The 13,952-nt window shown below is 47.1% G+C and overlaps 2 protein-coding genes across 5 annotated transcripts; both read left to right on the top strand.

Moving 5' to 3' along the window:
• The first annotated feature begins 307 nt into the window (after positions 1-307).
• eif4h (eukaryotic translation initiation factor 4h) lies at positions 308-6,066 on the top strand. 4 transcript variants are annotated; one of them, XM_037459351.2, is made up of 8 exons: positions 308-463; positions 1,997-2,187; positions 2,265-2,329; positions 3,461-3,566; positions 3,971-4,045; positions 4,343-4,519; positions 5,382-5,544; positions 5,631-6,066. In XM_037459351.2, exons 1-7 carry the CDS (start codon positions 399-401, stop codon positions 5,519-5,521), a joined length of 819 nt encoding a protein of 272 aa, XP_037315248.1. In that variant the 5' UTR covers positions 308-398; the 3' UTR covers positions 5,522-5,544; positions 5,631-6,066. The 4 variants fall into 4 exon arrangements, with proteins under 4 accessions (XP_037315248.1, XP_037315239.1, XP_037315265.1 ...); XM_037459342.2 differs by having other exon boundaries at positions 3,461-3,593; XM_037459368.2 differs by lacking the exon at positions 3,971-4,045.
• A 250-nt stretch (positions 6,067-6,316) lies between these two features.
• Positions 6,317-12,558, top strand: rffl (ring finger and FYVE-like domain containing E3 ubiquitin protein ligase). Its single transcript, XM_037459328.2, has 8 exons — positions 6,317-6,704; positions 7,562-7,743; positions 8,080-8,277; positions 8,357-8,602; positions 8,685-8,889; positions 10,075-10,098; positions 10,386-10,591; positions 10,709-12,558. The coding sequence occupies exons 2-7, from the start codon at positions 7,564-7,566 to the stop codon at positions 10,574-10,576; spliced, it is 1,044 nt and encodes a 347-aa protein (XP_037315225.1). The 5' UTR covers positions 6,317-6,704; positions 7,562-7,563; the 3' UTR covers positions 10,577-10,591; positions 10,709-12,558.
• The last annotated feature ends 1,394 nt before the right edge of the window (positions 12,559-13,952 follow it).

Here is a 13,952-nt window from a genome sequence, read left to right as displayed (position 1 = left end):
ACAATCACATTTTGTAATATTACAGAGAACATTAAATAAATATATGTAAAATATTGACAGGATGTTAGTTTAGGGGAGACTTTTACTTCTTACCTCCCAAATACATTTTCAGAAAATGTTAATATTTGTTAGGTTTTATTTGATACTTAAAATCGCTTTGTTGTGGTTGTTGTAGGTTCAACAAGATAAAAAATCCAAACGGTGAATGCTTCATTACTTGGTTTAATTTAATTAACTGCAGTGATGTCATAGTGCGGTATAAACCTCTTTAAGTGTAAATTCAGGCACCAAGTAGACCAGACGTTGTCGCTGTTCCCGGTCAGGCGCTCTCCGGACTGCTAAACCTCGCGTCACCGTGTGACGTGAAGGACCTCCTCCTTCGACACACAGCAGCAGTAATGGCGGACTTCGACAACTACGACGAGCGGGACCGGGCCTACTGCAGCTTCGGGGGCGGCAGAGGGTGAGTCTCCGACCTGCAGCAATGCTCTGGCCCCCGGCCTCGCTACACGAACTCTTACGCGGTGTGTCGGTGTTTTTTCACCCCTCCTTCCGCCTCCGTTCCGGGGCTAAGAAGGGCCGTGGGAACTCCCTTCACGCCGGCGCTGGCTGAGTGGACCGAGTGTGCGAAGGCCCGCGCGGGGAGGCTGCTGGGAAACACCGCGGCTCCCGGAGCTCAGGAAGCTAACCTAGCATGGGGGGCGGCGGTTGTTAGCAGACCTGCGGCGGCACGTGCGGGGGAATTGAACTGGGGCCCAGAGGCGGAACGCGGGGCTGTGCGGGCTGTGAGGGAGCCGCGTGAAGCCGGGCGGGAGGCCGCAGCAGGTGGAGGCGGTGCGGCGGCGGCTTGTTGCCCGCGTGGCTGCATCTTGTGTCCGCAGAGCCATGAGGCTGCGTATCGATCCGGATCTATCGGTATCGGTTCATGTGAGGCTAGCTGCCGGTGGCTGCTGCTCATGCCGTGTTTTATTAGCCGATGCATTGACCAGTTTGAGTCCCACTGTAAAACATCCCAACTTGATCAACGACTAATCAATGATCAAATCGATGGATATACACACAACAGTTCTAAATGTCCACGGTTTTTATAATTGAGTTTAGTTTATTGATCAGGTATAATTTCCCTGAGGATTATTAGAAGATTAAATTGTTGCTGAATCATGTTCTATTGACCTTCTTATCGATGAATCTGTAAATCAAAACTAATGATCTTAGTTTAGATCAAACCCAAATCCAAAGGTGCGTGACTGACAATCTTCATCAGGTCAGTGTTTGCATATTGATCAGTTCATAGAATCATTTAATACTACTCTGATCAATACGAGATACTGAAGGTTGAAATGCATATTTTTTAAATCAATAATTGTGCTGATTGTTAATTCAAAGCGTTTGATGAATATTTACAGAATATCAGTTGACTTGTTTGATTTCTAGAAACATCACTGATCTCAGTCATGAGTTTATTTCTGGTTTTAAAGATCCACAAAGAATCGATGTTATTAATGGGTTATCAATTATTGATCAACAGATAAGTGAGTTCATGTTAAAGTATGAAACAAAGACATGTTGAGAACAAATATTCATCCAATTTGCTGAATTTATAAAAGGAGATATTAGTGAAGGGAGATGTCATTTAAAGGAGCTCTTTGTGAGCGACTAGTTGATAATGAAACAAGAATCTTCAGTTATTTTCTACCTTAAACACTTTAGTTTGACAAATGACATATAACAAACTATTAGAACTAACGCAATAATAGACTAATATTATCAACCATACTGAACCATGTCATTTAGAATAAACTCTGTGTATCTGACGTTTGATTTGAGGTCTCTGGACGATGTTCCGATGCTTCACGTCACTAGTGGGTTCTGTTTGGCTGTGGTCACATGGTCACGTCTGGTTCCCACAGCGCTGCACGTGCATGGAGTCCATGCAGAGATGTGGACCAGTGGTCGTAATATACATGTATCCCATGATGCTCTCTGTCCCCCTCAGGCCCCGCGGAGGCGGCGGCGGCTCCGGAGGCTCCAGGAAGCAGAAGGAGCTCCCCACGGAGCCTCCGTTCACGGCGTACGTGGGAAACCTGCCCTTCAACACGGTGCAGGGAGACATCGACATCATCTTCAAAGAGCTCAACATGCGCAGCGTCCGATTGGTCAGAGACAAAGAGACGGATAAGTTCAAAGGTCAGAGGCCGTGGTCTTGTGTGTGTAGTTTGTGTCGGAGCCTCGGCTGAGCATCACGGTGTGTTTCTGTCTCACAGGGTTCTGTTACGTGGAGTTTGAAGATGTGGAATCTCTAAAAGAAGCTCTGACCTACGACGGAGCTGTGAGTGTCTGAGGCTTTGCTCTCATGGAGTACTGCTAGTATACTGCTAGTATACTGCTAGTATACTGCTAGTATACTGCTAGTATGCTGCTGCTTCACTACCTCTATGCTGCTAGTGCACTACTAGTATACGTTTCCATAATAATGATCAAGGGTATATGATTTCATTGGGACCAGACTGAGAACTTCCCTAATATTTTGATCCTGATACAGAAAGAAGTCTTATTTTATTTTATGGAACCTTTCGATTATATTTCCAGTTATCAAACAAAGAGCATGTGACTGTCCTAGTGATAGTACTTGTTTAAGTACATGTTGGGGTGGGACCTCGTCCATATTACTTTTCAACCAAATATTCTAATAAGATGAAAGTCTTTGATCTGACAAGCTGAATGGTTTGCATTAGTCTGCAGAGTCCAGCTCACCTGAAGGTGTGGACTGCTGTACTATGAACACATGAAGAGGGCGCCAGGCCGGTCGCCACAATCGAAACATTGACTTAACGCGCGCGCTATGCAAATATAGCAACCATTTTTAGTGCTGTGACATCACGCATTTTAGTCGATGGCGATGTCTTCTGGCCTGCTGTCATTGGAGGCGGGGCTTAGACACACACACACACACACACACCGGGTAGGGAAGGCGTGAACCCACCGTGTTGTTTATGGTCTACAGACATTTAGGATTAACACGTCCAAATGCACTTGTTTACGAACGTTTTGGCTTGAGAGCCGAGAGCCAATCAGCCGCTGACGCTCAAGTCTCCCCTCAAACAACCTGAACTACAGCGCTTCCTCAGGACCATTGTCAGCGGGTCCGAGGCCCGGGTTGAACCCCCCCGGCTGGGTTTGTACGCTCATCAGGATCCTGCAAACGCCGTGGAATTCAGTTAGATCAAAAGTTCATGTCGTTCACTTAAGGTTGGTTTGAAATAGTTATGCTTTTAAAAGTTAGTCCCTTGAAATAAGAGCAGGACTCGCAGTGTAAGTCATTGTCATCGTGTTTGTGTGAACGAACATAAAAGCAGCCGCTCAGAAGCAGCGTCCTCTTCATTACTGCTCTTATAGAGTCACAAGTATCCTGTAAACAGTCCAAATGTCGTTGATTTTCTGTGACCTCTGACCCCTGCAGCTGTTAGATCAGAGGTCACTGAGGGTTGATATCGCAGAGGGACGAAAGCAAGAGCGAGGAGGTGGTGGTGGAGGAGGATTTGGCTTCAGGAAGGACGACGCCAGAGGTATGAACGCCGAAGACCAGACAGGAAGTAGGTGACAACCCCTCAACGAGTCCAAGTCTCTCCTCCACGTCAGAATGTTTGACCTGGAGGAGGAGGAGGAGGACTCTTCATTCCTTCATCAACTCATCTTCACCCCCCCCCTCCTCACCTGGTCTGAAGGTTAACATGAAATATTCAGGCAGCTGCTCTCTAACTTCTCTGACCTACCACTAACAAGCTCCGCCTCTTTGGAGATGTTCTTCAACTCCTTCCTGGACGAGGCCCGTCTTGCAGCTCCCCTCCTCTCTCCTCCTCCCCCTCCTCTCTCCTCCTCCCCCTCCTCTCTCCTCCTCCTCCTCCTCCCCCTCCTCCCCGTTCTCTCCTCTCTCCCCCTCTCAGTGATGACTCCCCCCTGTCCTCTGCAGGCCGAGGAGGTTCTCGAGGAGCTCCCAGAGGAGGAGGACGGGATTTCAATGAGGACTTCGAGCAGCAAGGAGGAGGTGCGGTCAGAGTTGAGCAGATTCCAGCTGACCAATCAGAAAGCAGCAGTTGATGTGGGGTCAACAGATGACAAGAATCAATCAATTAATCAACGATCAAAAACCGATTTTATTAACCTGTTACTTGGTGAAATCCTGCCCCGTTAACCTTCGACCCCCATAGCGTGTTCCACCTGCCGACCCCGCTGGACCATACCCTGCCGTTCTCCCATCATGCCTTTCACCTCAACCATCTCATGCTCACCAGTCAGCTGGCTGAAGGACACCTGACCTGCGTCTCACCTGTCTGCTCTCTAGGTTTCAGAGATGACGACTTCATGGGATCACGGGGTCGAGGCGGCGCCGGCGGCAGTCGACCCGGAGACAGAAGGGGCGGAGCTGGAGGACCAGGAGGACCCGGAGGTGGAGGACCGGCTCGCTTCCGAGAGGGGCCCCCCCGCGGAGCCACCCCGGACTTCAGGGAACCTTCTGACGGTAAAACGATTCTCAGGTCGCTGATGCTTTTACAAAAAGGTCACTGGCAGCACCGGGTGTTGTTGACTGATGACGATCAGCAGCGGATTGATCACCTGCTGCAGAAACACAATGAGCCAACCAGCATGACTCCTTCAGCCAGTAGGTGGCGCCACAGCTGAGTGGAAACGAGCTGCTTCGTATCCACGTGTTATCGAGGGGTTTGAGTGAGGGAGACCTGACGCTCTGATAAGGTCTCATCCCAAAGGTCTTTAAGTGGTTCTGAAGTGGATCAGGAACCGTTTGAGTCCTTGTTCCTGCATGCAGGCTGCATCATGATGTTCATCTGATTCACCGAATAAGAGAAACCTTCAATAGATGCTTCCTGTTAACCCTCCTACAGCGACTCCCCAGACGATCAATAACACACCGCTGGGAGCGTGTTCAAACACAACAATATTAGTCATGAATCACGTGTGATAGACGTCACATTTCTCTGCGTCTGCCGTGTTTAACAAAAGGATGAATTTAATCCAGTACGTGCAGCATCCCCTTCATGCGTCTGCAGGCAGTTTCAGAGCACTTTGCTCATGTTTCAGAGGTTGGGGGGGGTTTGCACGACGTTGAGTGTCGAGTTACGTGACGACGGGAGCTGTCACTTTCTCTTCATTCTGGGTGCGTCCAATAGGGTGAGACGATTCAAAAGGGGGTGGAATCATTAGATCGGTTAACTTAACGAAATCCATCTTCAGCTTGTGTTTGATGCGCTGAAGCACAAACTGCTTCTCCCACATCGAGTGCTTCATGGGGGGCGCAGAGAACAACATCTCAGGAAAATAACGTGTGTGTGTGTGTGTGTGTGTGTGTGTGTGTGTGTACACAGAGGAGCGAGCACAGAGGCCTCGGCTGCAGCTGAAGCCTCGGACCGTCTCCGAGCCGCTGAACCAGGTGGCCAACCCAAACTCTGCCATCTTTGGTGGAGCCAAACCGCGAGAGGAGGCGACTCCCCCAGAACAACCATAAGAGGCTGAGGAGGGGGAGGAGAGGTGAGAGGTCGGCATGTCAGACAGGACATGAAAATGATTGTGTGCTGTGGAGCTAAATGTTCACTTTTTTCTGTCTTTGAATGCAGCACTGATTTATCTCTATCAGCAACCCCCCCCCCCCATACACACACCCCCGGGGTGGCGCTCTCATCCCAGTGTCACCAGCAGGACAGAAGAAACTAAAGGTCTTCGTGCTGTTCTGTTTGATCCGTGTGCATCTTGTCAACGCAGACTGCTACCAATAAAGTTTTTTTTTTTGTAAAGATTGAAGTTTTGAATGAACCGCAGAAGTCCAAATTATTGTCACTGTCGATATGATCAATGAAGTTTTATTTTTAGTTAAAGCTGTCATTTCCTGCGTTTCATCCGTACCTCCTGTATGTGGAACCTGGTCCAGATGTGAGCGGGTCGGGGTTCTAACCCGCAGCGCTTTGTGCTCTGTACTATAGAATACAACGGGCTGTTTTAACTTTACTTTGTTTTCCTACACTGTTTATGGCAATAAAACTCTCATCGTCATCATTGCTGCCTCAGAGTCGTTGTACTAGTACTCAGTACCATGTGAGCTACTACCTCATATGGTACTACTCTGCCCAGTACTCCACATACTCAGTAAATACACTGTGTGGGGTTTAAGATGTCACCTGGACGGCCAAACTCCTGTTATCAAACCGCAGAGACTCACCTGGTGATGTCACAGGTGTGACGTCACAGGTCGGCTCGCTGCCACCGTGCACACTAAACACGCACAGAACCATATTAGTTACCTGTGAGATGCAGTACTACAGCTTACCGGGTTTTAAAAGTGCAAAAAGACTATAAACAAACTATTCCGTAGTAATATTTTACTTCTGGGAATCAACTTCAGTGAATAAGTTCAAATACTTGTACGTTCTCAGTGTGTTTATGTGCACACGTAACGTTGCGCGCGTGTGTGCGTGCGTGCGTGTGTGTAGTTGCGCTCTTCCTGGTTCCCTCCTGGGTTCTCCTCGTCTCGGTTCTGCTCCTCCTGGGCTTCTTCCGTCGCTGCGTCAGGAGGAACCATGTTGACCCGCTAACAGCCGGAACTTTAACCCACTAAGCAACTAGTTGCAGTTTGATAGCTAACGCTAGTTAGCCCGCGTTAGCTCCCTGCTAGCTGCACAGCGCGACGGTTACAGGTAAGACGCGTCACTACTTTGATCATTCTCCCGGTTAGTTGTCGGTTAAACTGTTAACCGACAACTAACCGAAGCTGCTGTAACTGTTTTCTTTTGTGACGGTTTGTGTTTGTTTGACTCTTTCGTAATTTAAACTTTACCAACTAGCCTATGGTTAGCCTAGCCGTTAGCTTAATAACAGCCTGGGGGACTTTCCAGACTCCACACGCCAGACTCCGTTCACGTATTGCGGGATTTAACGAGTCCCGAGGCCCGGTGGACCGGAGAACGGTTCTAAATGATCCCCGTGTGGTGTTCACGTGTGAGCCAGAGACCGTCTCCCCTTCGGCCGCCCGCTAGCTACGAATGAGCGCGTTTCTCCCCATTAAATGTGAGCTGTGAGCGGCTCCAGCGGGGAGAAGTTCGGTGAGGTCAACATTCATCTGCTGATCATTTATTAAAGAAGAGTCTGTCTCCGTGTAACACGAAGCCGAACCACGCACAGCCCCACGCTGTGATCACAATGACAAAGAGACACGAACACAGTGGGAAATAACCCACGATTCACTACTTTCCTACTTTGTAATCTGCGCAGTTTAAAGGTGTCAAACGGACTTATTGTGACATTCATTCTTATACTTAAAATCATAAAGACACATTAAAACGTGATCTGTTTGTATTACAAATTATTAATCGAATAGTCCTGTTTAGTGCCAGATAACATAAACCTCATTGATAGTATTCACAAATATTCAATACACAAAACCCCCCAAAAAGTGTCAGCATACAAGAATATACAAAACATTTAACAATTATAGTTATTTTACTTAAGCATTCAATTACAAACTGATAACGTGTCTTATTTCTGTGTTTCTCAGGCATGTTTGCGTCCTGCTGTAACTGGCTGTGTCTGGACTCGGTTGCTGACGTAGAACCGGCGGGTGGAGCCGAGCGACGCCACCAGTCCTACACCAACTCCGCCTTCAGCAGCCAGCCGCCAGCTCCACCCCAACACACCTGTAAGGCCTGCGGGGGGAGGCTCGACACCCCCGCCACCAAGGTAAGCTGATGGACAGCTCTCTGGCAGACCATGAGGGAGGCCATGCTTGTGTGATAAGTAAATATTGATTATTGCAACAAGCCTAGAGTGTTAATGTGTTAATTTCACTTGGTTAGTTACTAAATACACATTAATAAGATTTGTCCGGTTGTGCACCACTGACCCTGCTCCATTAATAGATTATTATTCATATTCTAGTGGGTTAGTTACTAACGATCCTAGAAACTAATCAATGATGTCCTGATCAAACTTTATTGATACTAATAGTGGTGAAGGACTTTTGTCAGATGGTTGAGATGATTGACAGGCGCCTGTCTCTCTCTCTCTCTCCAACAGCACGTCTGTGTCGACTGCCAGAAGGACTACTGCTGCCGCTGCTCCGCCCAGCTAGAGCCCCGCCCCCGCCTATGCCACACCTGTCAGCGTTTCTATGGCAACCTGCTGGAGCGGGCCGAGCTCATGAAGCTGAAAGTGAAGGAGCTGCGGGACTACCTGCACCTGCATGAGGTCTCCACCCACTTGTGCAGAGAGAAGGTCACTTGCTGTCCTGCGCCCGCAGCATGAACGTAGCCGCTGCGATGGAGAGCTAAAGCTGTGTGTCCGTCTTGTTCAGGAGGAGCTGGTGGAGCTCGTCCTCGGACAGAGGTCCTTGCCGTCCCACGTGACCGCCCCCGAGACTCCAACCTCCGATTCCCCCGACGTGACTTCAGACCCCCCTGAAGTCATCCCTTGCATCTCCTCCTCAACTCCCGACTCCCCTGCCTCCATCCCCGAGCCCCCTTCTGCCGAGCCCGAAGCCCCGCCCCCGCCAACAGAAGAACCCGCCCCCGCTGAGCCCAATGCTGCGGACGAAGACCAGGTAAAGAGGAGACTCAAGCCAGGGTCTTGTATTTGAGCCTGGATTCTTCAGGTCTTCAGTGTTTTTTGTCTGTCTGGTTCAGAACTGGGATCCGGAGGAGGCTCCGGTCTCAGGCCGCCGGGCTTCTCTTTCGGATCTGAGCTGCCTGGAGGACATCGAGATGCTCAGCGTCCGACAGCTGAAGGAAATCCTCGCGAGGAACTTTGTCAACTACAAAGGTTGCTGCGAGAAGTGGGAGCTGATGGAGCGAGTGAGCCGGCTGTACCAGGACCAGCAGAACCTACTAGGTAAGCATCACTACCATAGAGGGTCACTACCAGGTGCATAGAGGGCCATAACTAGGACCATAGAGGGTCACTACCAGGTGCATAGAGGGCCATAACTAGGACCATAGAGGGTCACTACCAGGTGCATAGAGGGCCAGAACTAGGACCATAGAGGGTCACTACCAGGTGCATAGAGGGCCAGAACTAGGACCATAGAGGGTCACTACCAGGTGCATAGAGGGCCATAACTAGGACCATAGAGGGTCACTACCAGGTGCATAGAGGGCCATAACTAGGACCATAGAGGGTCACTACCAGGTGCATAGAGGGCCAGAACTAGGACCATAGAGGGTCACTACCAGGTGCATAGAGGGCCAGAACTAGGACCATAGAGGGTCCCTACCAGGTGCATAGAGGGCCAGAACTAGGACCATAGAGGGTCACTACCAGGTGCATAGAGGGCCAGAACTAGGACCATAGAGGGTCCCTACCAGGTGCATAGAGGGCCATAACTAGGACCATAGAGGGTCACTACCAGGTGCATAGAGGGCCATAACTAGGACCATAGAGGGTCACTACCAGGTGCATAGAGGGCCATAACTAGGACCATAGAGGGTCACTACCAGGTGCATAGAGGGCCAGAACTAGGACCATAGAGGGTCACTACCAGGTGCATAGAGGGCCATAACTAGGACCATAGAGGGTCACTACCAGGTGCATAGAGGGCCATAACTAGGACCATAGAGGATCACTACCAGGTGCATAGAGGGCCAGAACTAGGACCATAGAGGGTCACTACCAGGTGCATAGAGGGCCATAACTAGGACCATAGAGGATCACTACCAGGTGCATAGAGGGCCAGAACTAGGACCATAGAGGGTCACTACCAGGTGCATAGAGGGCCATAACTAGGACCATAGAGGGTCACTACCAGGTGCATAGAGGGCCATAACTAGGACCATAGAGGATCACTACCAGGTGCATAGAGGGCCAGAACTAGGACCATAGAGGGTCACTACCAGGTGCATAGAGGGCCATAACTAGGACCATAGAGGATCACTACCAGGTGCGTAGAGGGTTCTTTGCTGGTGCACGTGTCTGAGCTCTTGGAGGAGAACTCGTGAACAGACAGCAGTGAACAATGGAGTCGTTCAAAGACTTTCTGTGATGGGGGGGAAACTGATGACGGTGTTTTCTGTGTTTCAGCTGCTAACGCTGTGAACTCCTCAGGTGAGCTTTCTGTTTTCACCTTCTAACTGACAGAGGTCCTCCTCACGTTATTTTATAACATTATCATATTGTTTGTCAGTATACAAGACAAACAATTTGATATAATACTTTGGATTCATAGTTTTAAACAATTTAAATCCTTAGTTCATAGTGATTTTCAGAGACAAATGGCAAACCTTTGTCAGGACCAAACTGTTGACATTGAGTGTTTCCTGACTTTATACAGACCAAACGGTAAATGGATCAATGATGTGATGAGATTAACGGTTCCTGCTTTCTCCCTCCAGAGTCCGGTGGTGTTGGTGGATCTCCAGGCCAGGAGGAGAACCTTTGTAAGATCTGTATGGACTGCCCCATTGACTGTGTCCTGCTCGAGTGTGGTCACATGATCACCTGCACAAAGTGCGGCAAAAGGATGAGCGAGTGTCCCATCTGCCGGCAGTACGTGGTGCGAGCCGTCCACGTGTTCCGGTCCTGAGTCAGCGACCTGAAGGTAAACCTCCTCCTGCACCTTCCAGTCTGATCCTTTGACCTCATGAACCTTTGGTCTCTGTAAATAGAACTGTTCGCTCATCGTTTCAAGTCAATAAATGGTTCTCTCCTCTCGCAGGTCATCAAAGGAATAAACAGCTATCGAACCCTCCTCCAGTGCTGCGGCACAGATGTTTCTATTTTGGTAATTATTTTCTAGTGTAAATAAGAAGAGGAATGTGAGAAGTGGCCTTATGTTTGAACTCAAACACTGAATGTACACTCACGTGAGTCGTGAACTTTAACCTTTGAACTCGAGCCTCCAGCTGCCTCCAAAGAGACGTTTCACCTGGACAGGTGAGCTGCTCCTTTGCTTTGTTTCCTGGATGTGGTGAAGCTGAACCACCTGAGTGGGAATTACATCCAATCGGAGACGCTAAACTGCTTTAAGATCAGAATGCCAGCCGGAGAATAACCTTTGACCTCCTCAGACACACTCTCTGAGTCCCTCGCCCGGCCTCAGCTGATTGGTGCTACACCTGTCAATCACACCGTTTGACCTTGGGGTGAGCAGAAAGAACGTCGATCTGAACGCTGCTTTTTCCCTTCAGATCCTCACCTTTAATTACAGGATGAACCGTGTCTGCCTCCTGCATCAATACGCATTCAATCCCACTCACTGTTCATCCTTTATTTGACACGGCGTTGCATTCAAACTTTTCATTATTACATTTAAAAAAATATCCATCACAGAAAATCTGCATGTCAAGCTAAAGAATGAATAAATGTTTACCTATGTTTAAGGCATTTCCACTTTGGGTTCAAACCTTTAATTTAATTTTCAGTCAAAAGTTTAACTAAACAATTATTGTTATGATCGTTTTAGTGGAGAGAGAAGAGGGATAAACTGCCACATTGCTCCAAAAAGTGCAGAATTTTACAGACATCTCACAAATAGTGCGTCTTACGCAATAGTTCCAGTGCCGTATTTTAGCATTTTTCACACTGCTTTCAGTCTTCGTGCTAAGCTAACTATGGATCCAGGCCCATAGCTTCCTTTTGAGGTCATTTCCTCTTCATGCGTTGTAGGAATTGAAAGTTTTATAGACCTTTGGTTCTATTTTCCAAGATGTTTCAGAGTACCTTGGAAAGACTAAATGTAAAAACAAAGCACCTGTCTGCTGTTTTAATGTAAGAGTCCAAGAACTGCTGGATCTCAAATGATCGTGACTCTGGAGAAGAGAACTTTACTAGAAGTTTGATAGAATCACCGGGGCTCCAGGACGCTTCCTGGTGGAGCTCCACATGTTAATGTTAAAATGATGATTTATTGATCTCCGTGGTTTGAACCTTGAATGAACGAATGTTTTGATGCTTTGAGCCTTTTCTTTAGTGTTGTTGTTGTTGTAAGGACAAAGAAGAGGAAGTTGTTCTTGAGGGACATAGTGGGACATATTTACTGTTGTTTTTGGTCTTCTTGGTGAGCTCGTGAAGGGATATATTTTAGATGTGTTTTGTTTTTCTGAAATGATGGTTGCTGTTCACAACTGTGTTTGTCCTAGAGTTTAACTTGAAGAAAGATTTATTTTCCTGCGCTTTGATTCCTCATCTACAATATATGTAAATAACATAATGATCACTTTACTGTGTTCTACCTGTTAGCATACCTGTTAGCATTGTTACCTGTACCACAGCTGGACGCTAACATGCTGCCATCCAGTCTCTCCAAGTCTTTGCCTTATTGATAGTTTAGTTTGAGGATCTTTAGCTTTGGGAATAGTTTGGGATTGACTGCCTTAGTCTCAGTGAGACGCAATAAAGCTGAATAATCTGTTTTAACCCCGGACTTCAATCGCAATGTCAGATGCTTTGTGATGTTGTTAAAGCTTCACTCAAATCTGTGTAAAATTAAATACTGTCAATTTGTAGAAGCTTTAGTTTCATGGTGAACTTTGGTGAAGAATTTTTAATAAAACCAATTATCTTCCACTTGTGTGTCAGTCTTTCTTCACATTTTCTTGACTTATCAGTGCTTTAATTTTTTTCACTCTGTAGAATACATGAAACCTGTTTTATTTAATTAACAAGTATAAATCGTCCCTTAAGTTTCATAGTGGCCTCCAACAAACGGCCACGTGGCCCAATTACCTCTACATTGTACATAAAGACAGGTTATACAACTCAGTATGTTTTGTCTTTTCCCAATACAGGTTATTTTTTATTATTTCCTAAAACATTTTTTTCTTCATTTTTGCATATGCTCAATGCGTACTAATTCAATTAATTTTATTTTGTATAGCCCCAAATTACAAATCTGACTCAGAGGGCGTTACAGTCTGTAGACATGTGGCATCAACCCTCACATCGGCACAGGAACAACTCCCCAAAAAATAAAACCCTTCCAAGGGGAAAAAAAGTGAGACACAGAGGAGGATCCGTCCATCATGATGGACACTACAGGATGTCATGTGACACAATGCACAACGTAAAAGATGTACAATACGTTCCTTTCATATGACAGAGATCATTCAAATGTATTCATTGTGAATCGTAAGCCAAGTGTACGGCAGGACCACTGCAGGGACAACCTCCATCAGGTAGAACCTCCATCAGATAGAACCTCCGTTATATATAACCACCATCATATAAAACCATCATCAAGTAGAACCTCCATCAGATAGAACCTCCTATATAACCACCATCATATAAAACCATCATCAGGTAGAACCTCCATCAGGTAGAACCTCCTATATAACCACCATCATATAAAACCATCATCAGGTAGAACCTCCATCAGATAGAACCTCCATCAGATAGAACCACCATCAGGTAGAACCATCATACAAAACCATCATCAGGTAGAACCTCCATCAGATAGAACCTCCGTTATATATAACCACCATCATATAAAACCACCATCAGGTAGAATCTCCATCAGGTAGAACCTCCATCAGGTAGAACCACCATCAAGTAGAACCACCATCAGGTAGAACCTCCATTATATATAACCACCATCAGATAGAACCTCCATCAGATAGAACCACCATCAGGTAGAACCATCATACAAAACCATCATCAGGTAGAACATCCATCAGATAGAACCTTCCATCCAGCAGGAGGATGAGGTCCATCAGGACTAAGACCTCCTGCCACACTAACAGTTTCTTCCCTTTGGCAGTTGGGCTCATCAACAGAGCCGCCCCCCCCCCCCCCCCCCCCCCTGACTGACTCTGAAACCGGTCACACAATTACGTTTTTTTTATTTTTCTGTATTTTAAATGTACCTTTATTTGGCTTTACGAGCATTAGACCTTATTTGACAATGTTTATATAATATATATTTATTGGTTAGACGGTGGGCGGTACTAAGTCTCGCCTCGGTT

Source organism: Pungitius pungitius, chromosome 3 (genome assembly GCF_949316345.1).
Source record: "Pungitius pungitius chromosome 3, fPunPun2.1, whole genome shotgun sequence".
Taxonomy (NCBI): Eukaryota; Metazoa; Chordata; class Actinopteri; order Perciformes; family Gasterosteidae; genus Pungitius; species Pungitius pungitius.
This window is presented reverse-complemented; position numbering and strand designations above follow the sequence as displayed.